The sequence below is a fragment of the Gossypium raimondii genome, chromosome 3, assembly GCF_025698545.1.
Source record: "Gossypium raimondii isolate GPD5lz chromosome 3, ASM2569854v1, whole genome shotgun sequence".
Lineage (NCBI taxonomy): Eukaryota > Viridiplantae > Streptophyta > Magnoliopsida > Malvales > Malvaceae > Gossypium > Gossypium raimondii.
Genome location: NC_068567.1, coordinates 5,942,646 through 5,953,253, shown reverse-complemented (window position 1 = coordinate 5,953,253; position 10,608 = coordinate 5,942,646). Strand labels below are relative to the sequence as shown.

The following is a 10,608-nucleotide window of genomic DNA, read 5'->3' as shown; positions in this document are numbered from 1 at the left end:
ATGGTACTTAAAATAAACACACTCAAATTCAACAACTCATTGATATAATTCAATGTAATAAACTTCAAATCCGCATTACTACAAAAGTCTCGTTAATATAATTCAACGACTCATGATTCCGTACATAACCCAGCATGGATGCTTCCTGGAATAACAACCTGTTTAGCATTCAAGAAAATGAAAGTAAACATCTTAGTGAGTAAATCTAAGCTGAAGGATTATATAGAGAAATGGGGAGAGCTCCTTGTTGTGACAAAGCAAATGTGAAGAAAGGGCCATGGTCTCCTGAAGAAGACTCTAAGCTGAAGGATCATAGATAGAAATGGGGAGAGTTCCTTGTTGTGACAAAGCAAATGTGAAGAAAGGGCCATGGTCTCCTGAAAAAGACTCTAAGCTGAAGGATTATATAGAGAAATGGGAAGAGTTCCTTGTTGTGACAAAGCAAATGTAAAGAAAGGGCCATGGTCTCCTGAAAAAGACTCTAAGCTGAAAGATTATATAGAGAAATGGGGAGAGCTCCTTGTTGTGACAAAGCAAATGTGAAGAAAGGGCCATGGTCTCCTGAAGAAGACTCTAAGCTGAAGGATCATAGATAGAAATGGGGAGAGTTCCTTGTTGTGACAAAGCAAATGTGAAGAAAGGGCCATGGTCTCCTGAAAAAGACTCTAAGCTGAAGGTTTATATAGAGAAATGGGAAGAGTTCCTTGTTGTGACAAAGCAAATGTGAAGAAAGGGCCATGGTCTCCTGAAAAAGACTCTAAGCTGAAGGATTATATAGAGAAATGGGGAGATCTCCTTGTTGTGACAAAGCAAATGTCATTAGGAAAGGTAAGCAGCACCAAAAGTTGATTAAAGTGAAAACACAGATAGATACAACATACCATGAAGCAGAGACACGTCCATCGGATAATATCATTCTCCAAGCTCAACTTCAGCTTCGACTTTGAGATCTGCACAGCCTCTCTTACATTTATACACAGTTGCATATATGATCAACCCAAGCATGACAACCAGAAGTAGAACCAAAGGTGTCCCCTTCCCATTAAACTTGAAGCTCTCCTCAATGCTAACACTCGTCGTTGCAGGTGATCCATTATTTGAATCCATCACAAAATGCTTTCGCAACTCTACTGCTTAGAACTAAGAGAAAATATTTTAAGTCAAAGATGACAAGGGGTTTGATGCAAATAAAAGGGAAGAGAGGAGGTTAGAACTATTAGAGGATGGGGGTCCCAGTTTGAATAAAGAAGCTTATAGGACAAATCTGCAAAAAATAAAATAATTGAAACTATAGTTTGAACCCAAACTGTGCCACTATAGATTTTAGTTTATAGATGTTAACTGGATGAAGCTATTGAGTAAAAGTGTTGGGACAAATTTGGAGCTCAAAACAGTGATACAACAAATCTCACGTACCTTTATTACTAGATTTTAATGGGTTTTAGTAGTAGGGGTAAGCGTTCGATCGAATCGAGTTGAAAAAAATTCGATTTAATTAAGTTGATGAGTCCTATTTTATCATCTACCTCGATTTAAATTCTTTTTGAATCGAGTCAAGTGAAATGAAATTCAAGTTGAATCGAATTGAGTGATATTGTTCAACTTAAATTAAAAAAAAATTAAACATGTCAAATTCAAATCTTATTACAGTATAACTAATTTCATGTTAAAGTACATAATTTTGAAACCATATATATTTGAAAATCATAAATTAGGGGTGTAATCAAGTCAATCCGAACTAAAATACTCCGTCGAGCTCGATCGAACATCTATTTTTAAGCTCGAGCTTGATTAAGTTCGTTTATCAATTTTTGTGCTCGAGCTCGGCTCAATAGTTAAACTTAGGGTTAATAATATAGAGACAAGTTAATGAGGTAATTTTATAAAATAAAAATATGAAAAACTTGATAAAGTTCACGAGTGGTTCGAGTAAAGTATTATTAAGCTTGAATTCGACTCAATTGATAGCTTAAGCTTGGCTCAATAATTATCGAATTGAGTTTGAAATTTTTTTCGAGTCAAACTTGAGTAGCTTACGAGCACAAATATCTAATTTTCAACCCTAACCTAGACCAAAATAAAATCTAGACTAAAAACCTACACATACATAAATCTACCTAATAGAACTCAAACCTAAAAATTCAAGTACCCAAAATTTTAACAGTTATCAATAATATCGAAGGCTCATTTAATTACTAATTATTGTTAAGATTGCTTGGAACATTATCCATTACTCATTTAATGGACTTTGGGGACAAAGTACCCTTTTCTTTACTTACTAGATTTTGATGGGAATAAAAAGTCTAGAGAAAGTAATGCAGCATCTTCTTTTCTTCTGTCTCTTTTCAACATCTCAGCAGCTTTTTTCTTTCATGTTTTTAATTTGTCAAGTTTTATTCTCAACTCTCGTAAATTTGAATATGTTTATCATTTGTATTAAATTCAAGTACTAAATTAACAAATGAAATTTAAGCCCAAAGTTGACCACATATTTTATCTTACTAGTAATTCCAAAAAATATCTTATAACATTAACATGATTCATCATTCATGAAGCTGCCGATTCTACCTTTCACATAGTAGATTAACAATCTCACTGTTTTGTGAGGATTAAGATATCAGTTAAAATAACTGAATTTATTTATTCTATTTGCTTATTTGGTTTAGATAGTTGATTATCAGTTTTGAATATTCTGAACAAATCCCTGTATGAACTCATTTCATTTTGATTCTTTTGTTATGCCTTCTTCATGTATTAAAGATTTGAAATAGATACTTCCTGAAATAACAAGCATTCAAGATGATCAAAGTGAACATCTTAGTTAGTAACATATATATATAGCATCTAAAAACACTGTTAATAAATGAGTTCATATTTGATGCAAAGCAATGAAGCAAAATATTTTATTAGTAACAATTTCTTTGCTGTTAAGAACGTACAAATCCCCATAGCTTGAGAGCTTCCAAATCAATCTGATGTTCTTCCTATCACAACTTCTTGTGTAATGCATATCATATGATTCTTTCTTACAAATTTAAATATGTTTCTATTTTGCCAATCATGGGACTACATATTAATTTCAAAGGCTATTTTTGGCTACAATATACATATATAAACCAACCATCAGGTATAGTCTATTGCCATTAGTGAATGTATCGGATATTAAGAGTGAAATACTTCTTACAAACAACACATCTATATAAAATCAAACCAGACACTGATAAGTTGTAATCATAATATAAAACAGTACTACAAAATCACAACTAATTTTAAACATTTCTTTGAACTCTTTACTAACTGCAATAGTTGATTGCGGGCTTTCTTTTTCTGTGTCACAGTTAGGGCATCCATACTTATTATAAGCTTTTCCAGAATTATTGCATTATCCAAGAAATAACTAACCATGTCAATCATGTGTGTGTTGAAGCGTGAAATTTCAATCTCCTTAAGGTGAAATGACAAACAAGAAGGAACTTCTAAAGCCTTCCATTGTGTTCCCGCAACAACCTAAAATCATGAGAAAAAGAAAAAAAAGTTATTTGGTTTGTACCATGAATTTAGGTGATCCCGAACATGCTTTTGATTTCTTGTAAGTTTATGAAATTGTGGATGTAATTGACACTAAAACAATCAATTGCAACAAATACATGTACATATACAAAGATTTCATACCGGAAAATTGAGGGTAAGTGTCTTTAGATTAGGCATACGATGTAGAAACTCCACGAGCCAAATTTCTCTCCCATTAAAACCACGACCAAGAAATTCGAATTCAATAAGGTTGTGAAATATAGGAAGTTTACTTGTTCGGAAAATCTGCACACACAAACTTGGAGTTGTAATATAATGTTAAAAAGGAAAAAAAAAACACATGAATACTAAGTTTACTAACCTCATTAATGGTTAAACGTAGAGACCGTACATTGCAAACTTGAATAAGATGAGTTGCAATTGTTTGAGAATCAATGGTATCACAGTCGCAGATGCTAATATGGGCTTTTTCTAGAGACTTCATGGTACTCAAAGTATAACCTTGAGCTACAGCGTCAGTACATTGAAAATAAATAAGATTTGGAGCATTAATCACCACCACATACTTTAAATCTCCAAATTCTCCGAGATCAAAATCTAAAATAAATCTCTTAAGCGAAGGAGTTTGGATATTGATCACACTTGTATTATAAAAATCACATTCAATAAAAGCCAAATCTTCTAAGACATGGCAATTGGAAATTAACCTAAGAATGGAATAATCACCGAAAAATGAGTCTCTAAAGTGCAAAGTCTTCAGATTCCCTAAACAAACGTCAGATGGGAACTTAAACTTATGACCTACTGCATCCAATTTCAGTGTCACCAGTGAGCCGCAAGTGAATAAAACAGCTGGTAAAATATCCTCAAGATAACTTAACTGCAAATCAATTTCCTTAACACCACGGCACAATGCAGCACATATCCAACCAGAGATATCAAAATCATGATCTCCATCATTCCATGAACAAATCTCATGACTTAGCCTAAAGCAATCTAATCTTACCTGATCGGGGGATTTCAATAACCTATCAACAAAGTTCTTGAAGTTGTCAATATTTCTGTCAGTCAAACCACTCATTGAATAACCATCAAATTTAATGGTAGAAATTGAAGCAAAGAGGTATCTCCACTTGGTTGAAATAATAGAGGTTCGAACTGCTTCTTTAATGGGAAGGAATGACAAAATATGACAAAGAATAGGATCCGGAAAACTACTGATCCTGTCTTCGACACACATCGCCATAAGATAAGAAAACTACAGACCGGTCCGACGGCAGGCGATAGGAACCAGAGAGTTTTTCGCTTTTGTTTTGTTATGTCTGCCTTCGCAGCAAACTTTGGAGACTTGAGAATAGAGGAGGGCACACAGGATCGGCTTTGTAGAAGAAAGAAAAAGAAAAGTCTTTGCTTTGTAGAAGCGGCTGGATATGCGAAAATTTAGTGTTAAATGTCAACATTTCCCTACCTTTATATAAGATTTAAGGTTAATATCAAAATTGGTCCCTTAACTTTTACCTAATCTAAGGACATTTACCATCGATCTGGTGGTTTAAGTATTCGTATTCGTTACAAGCAATTAATTGATTTAGTGTAAGTTACCTTATCAGAATTAGAATTCTTTATCATATTAATTTCTACTCTACCTTACTCGAGTTCATTCTCGAGGGAATCCCATTTCATTTAAACCATTCCGTTGGATTCATTACTCTTTATTTTCTAATCTCGTTGAAAATCATATAAAGATACTTTCTATTTGAGATAGCTATTTGTGCAAGTATTTTACGATTCAGAACCAACTGTTTCTTGTACATATTATGTATTAATCTACTATAACTATAGGATACCCCCACTCCGCTAATTACTGCATTTATTCAAGTGATCCACAAACGACGAAAATCCCTTTTTTTTCCTATCTCTATCCCGATGAACTGAGACCAAAGCTCTTATTCTTTATTAAGTAATAGTTCGAGTAAGTCTTGAATGGGCCCCTCGAAAGCTTGATGCAAATAAACTAATTTTTGTTCAACATCTACGAGCTATATATCCCCGCTTAATTTTGGTCATTGAATAAAAGAAATTTTGATGAATAACTAATTCTTTTCTAGTCTATTAATAACAAAATTGATTCTTCCAATATATAAAATAAAAATTCCAATGGCTTTTGCTACTCTAACCATCCCGACCATGATTTTTCCTTTTTTCTAAGCATTTCATTTCGCTCTGAAATAAGAAATTGTATTGATACTAGGTATAAAAAAAAAGCATATTAACTAAAATAAAGGAGTAAATAGATATGGATAAATAAATAGTGGGTTCCATCGTTTCTATCGTTACTTCTTAAATGGTGAGGTTTTCTCTATACACTGGAGCTCATTCCTTCATTTAATTGGTAACTTGCACAGTTCACGTTCTTCGGCTCTACTCATAAATTTTCCAGTAATAGATTTTCCAAACTCTCAAGATGGTCAAATATTTTAGATTTTAGTTTTTTCAAGGCTTAATGATAAATTTGGCCACTAATATTTGCATGCTCTGTCAAAATGACCCTAATAGTAAAAAATAACGTTTACAAGTATAATGGAAATTTTAAAAGAAATAAATATATAAAAGAAATAAGACATGAGACAAATTTATAATTCTAATTATGGTGCAAAAAAAAAGTAAACCGCCAAGTGTATCAAATAGTACTCACCCTAAAATTATTGACTAATTAAACATTTTATAAAAAATTTTAATGTGTCAACAAATGATAAAAGAAAACATTGACACTTAATATTAATCACCACTAAATTATAAATTATTAATTATAAAATAAAGAGAGATGAGAGAATAAAGAACAAAGAAAATATGAAAGAAATAGAGGATGTACTTTATTGATAAAAAAGAGTAATTACAATGCTTCATCGAGTCTCTATTTATAGGCATAAGAAGTATTAAACAAGTAGAGATCTAATTCTAATAACTATTAGAATTTAAAGGACATTAAAACTTTATATTGATCATGATGGACATCCATTTAATAAGATATTCATAGCACCCCCCTTGGATTTCCATTGGTAGATAATGTGCCTCGTTAAAACTTTATTAGGAAAAACTCTATGGGATAAAATCTAATAAAGGAAAAAGAGTACACAATCTATAATATGCATAATATGTTGTCTCATTAAAAACCTTACCAGGAAAACCCAATGGGACAAAACCTCGATTAAGGGAAAAAGAGTGCAACGCGTATTTACTCCCCCTCATTTAAACATCACATATTTTCTCATATTTTACGTATTCAATCTTGAATACTAGTTTTTCAAATGACTATTTGAATGTATTTGCTAAGCATTTATATTACCATTCTTTTAAAAGTCATTAGTGAGGGAAATTTGGGGAAATATATTTTGATCTCCTCAGTAGCTTCAAAAATAATCATAACAAACTTTAATCATGATTCTTATAAAAACACAAATAGGTATTTTGGATCGTTTATAATCCTCCTTCAACTACTATTCACTAAGTCAAATTTACCACATATGTTCAAATTATTTTAATCCATATAAATGAACAATTTCTCAAGAATTTCAATATGTTTCTAGCATCCTAAATCCTTCAAGAATTTTAATATAAACTTTACTATATAGTGAATCATAAAAGGTTGTAACAATAACTATTAGACATAAGTTAAATCTTTTATGAATTATCAATTTAATAATATATCTAAAGGTTATTGCATTCACCACAAAATAATATTATATCTTTTAATAATCAATGCCTGGACTTAGTGAAAAACTTCATATTTTTATTCTGCTTTTGCAAAACTACTTCGATTGCACCCTCACTGGCTTTATACCTTTAGATATTTGGACTATTGGTCCAAAAACTCCACAAATTTAATTTTACTTGAGTTGCGTTTTTCTATTTTGATCAATTTATTCCATATCTATATTTCTCAACAGATTTGTTCAAGATCTTCCTTTTATTTCATTATTTCAATAATAATATTGCATGCAAAATCATTTTCGACCATTTTTATTATTCGGTTCCACATTTTATTGAATTGACATAACTTATCGAGATATCTTATTTTCATTATTTTAAAATTCAATTTCAGGTATCTGAATCTCTTCTGAAGTTTTATTTATTAGTTATGTCTTGGGTCTCTTCTAGAGCACCTGCCTCCACTATATAACCATCTAGAAGAATTTTTATCTTTGGAACCAATCAATCTGTTATTTATTCTAACTGATTGCCCTACTAGGACTTTGATTCAAATTAAAATATTAGATGGTATATAACACTTGGTTATTCTCATTAAGTTAGTAAATACATCTAACAGTTAACTTGTAACGAGTTATCCTTATTGAACTTCTGGTTCAAATTACTCTCCCCCTAACTCATTACAAATCATTATTTCTCTCCTCCTAATGTTGGGAAAACTATCGAATCAAAATTGTAATCACAAATCATGTCATAATTGAATCTCGTATATATTTAAAACATCTAATAATATAAATAAACTTGTAATTAATATATATTCTCTACTTTCTTTAAGGATTCACTCATCTTTGTGTGTTGTGGTGGAGCAATTGGAATATATACACACATACAAAAATTTAAAGATGAGAAATATTTATCTCTTGATCAAAAACCAATTGTAATGTGGAGTATTTATAATTATTGACTTGATCGTACAACACGTAAATCAACATAATCTCATGTTGAAATAGAAAGTTTAGTTCTCATAAGTAATAGTTTAGACATTAATAGGAGGTGTTCAATCAATAATTTCTCTAAACTATTATACGCATAAATAACAAACTTTTACAAAAGTTTTCAAACTCAATCAAGAAAAGATTGAGATATAAACTCATCGATATTAGCAAGATGAATTATCTTAATTGCATGATCTGAAATTAATTATTTAAATAAGTAATCTTGCAAGCGTATAGGTTGCAAGTTGATAACACATATGTGATTATTTTGTAGACGCATCTACCAACTTTAGCTAATGAGTTTCTAAGAATCAATTTTCATTGAGAACAAGGAACAAATAAGAATTCTTTAAATTAAAGAATCTTCTAGTTCTTTAATGAATGTCCATATGAATTCTCAATTAATTTTCGCATTATATATGATCCAGGATGGTCTAACTGGTCACGCCTAGTAGTAACTGCATTTGTATTAGTAAACTTCTAGTTTACTTTAACATGTGTTTCAATTGTACTAAATTGTAATAAATTGATAATTTTATTATCATTCCTTTTATTTGTATTCACATATAAGTACTATTGTAACATTTACTATTGGAAATGTCTAAATCAATGTGAAGTCTATAATGCGACTAAGTCAATAAATATACTTTCTAAACAATTATATGCAATATTCGCCTGGGAATATGCCAAAATCTTCAAATACCTAAAAAAAATTTACATCAGTGCATCCAACCATAACAAGCTTTAGATATAATTATCATATTTTATTGCTCATAAATAGATCTTTTACAATCAAATATTTTGCTTCCAACCCCTTAATGAGGATGATGACAAAAGAATATCAAAAATATTATAAAATAAATATAAATTAATAACTCAATCCTCTCTTTTCATCCTTTCAAAATAGATATTTATAGCAATAGTGATTCATATGAAATACAATATTTTTCCATTCACAATCTTAATATAAGATCCATTATAAATATCTTTTAAAACCAATGGATTAATCATCACTAGATATTAAAATTTTAGCTCTTCTATAGCTTTCGACTAATTTTGTACTTGTCAAATATTGAAATAATATTTGTTTGTTTTAGTACCAAATAAGATAAATACTTTCTATCTATAATGATAGAATTTATTACTACATTCTCACATCATTCCTCAAAGAATATTAAGAGAAATAAAATATTTAGGTATATGCCACATATGTGGTCAATAATCTTTCATATCACATTGATAACATAAGTTTTTTACCCTTTGAAGAGTTATCTTGAATTCTCATTATTCTCTTATTTATTACTATATTCTCACTTTTAGTGGTTCATAATTATATCTTCTTCTTTTTTATGTTTGCATTCACTTCAGAGAATGCAATAAATCTAGTTGGATAGACTTCTAAAGGTCTCCATTGATTCTTTATTTCATAATCACCATCGCAAAACATGCGCGAATTTCAAATCAAAATCTATCTATTCATGTTGTTATGATCAGTCTCCAATTACATCCTCAATTACAACAACAATCATGATCTCTATATTTTCATTTTTCTTAATTGTTATGTACTGCTGCATTTACTTCAGGGACTAAAGCAAAACTAGTAGGAAGAATTTCATAGTTTTTCATTAATAACTTATTATTTTGCTTAGCCACTAGAAGGTATGAGATTGTTCGAAAATAGTGTTAAAGTCATTTTCAAGGTATTAAAATAGTTTTCATAAGTTGACAAAAATTGTAAAAGTTGAGAGGCTAAATTTATAATTGTACTTAATTTTCTAATAGAGTTAAAGAGAAAAAAATTAGGGAGAAACTGGAAAAAACAAATCAAAAAGTAAAAATCCTAATTTAAAAAATAAAAATAAAAAGTACAAAGAATATCCTCAAAAGTTAACATTTCTATTAATCTGAAACAGTTATTGATCTTCTCCATAACCTTACTCTCAATCACATTTCTACATTTGAAGTGTTTCCATTTAATAAAAGTTAACAAAAGAAATGCATATTATAATTAACATTTTTTAAACAAAATCATATTATATAATTTAATAAAAGTTATGTTTTAATACCTAATTTTTCTTCCTTTAGTTTGGTCGTTCTTCTGTAAATAAATTAGTATAGTTTTCGGTTTACTCTTGGTATTGGTTTAATTATTTATTTGTATTAAATTATAAAAAAATTTTGAAGGTTAAAATATGCTTCAACTCCTTAAGCACTTCACACATTTGGAATTTAGATTTAATAATTCAGGTTCAACTGTTACTAATATTAAGTTTCTTCTATTAAAAATTATGGCGTGGCATTTTGAAGTTTAAAAAAACACTTGGTAATATTGCAACAATAAAAATCTTGTTGAAAATATTAATTAGGATTTTTT

The 10,608-nt window shown here is 30.0% G+C and overlaps 1 protein-coding gene across 1 annotated transcript; it reads right to left on the bottom strand.

Annotated features, from left to right (window-relative positions):
• Positions 1-912: 912 nt before the first annotated feature.
• LOC128039889 (F-box/LRR-repeat protein At4g14103-like) lies at positions 913-4,771 on the bottom strand. Its single transcript, XM_052628810.1, has 4 exons — positions 3,893-4,771; positions 3,673-3,816; positions 3,354-3,507; positions 913-1,130 (listed from the first exon to the last, which is right to left on the bottom strand). The coding sequence occupies exons 1-4, from the start codon at positions 4,769-4,771 to the stop codon at positions 913-915; spliced, it is 1,395 nt and encodes a 464-aa protein (XP_052484770.1).
• Positions 4,772-10,608: the final 5,837 nt, after the last annotated feature.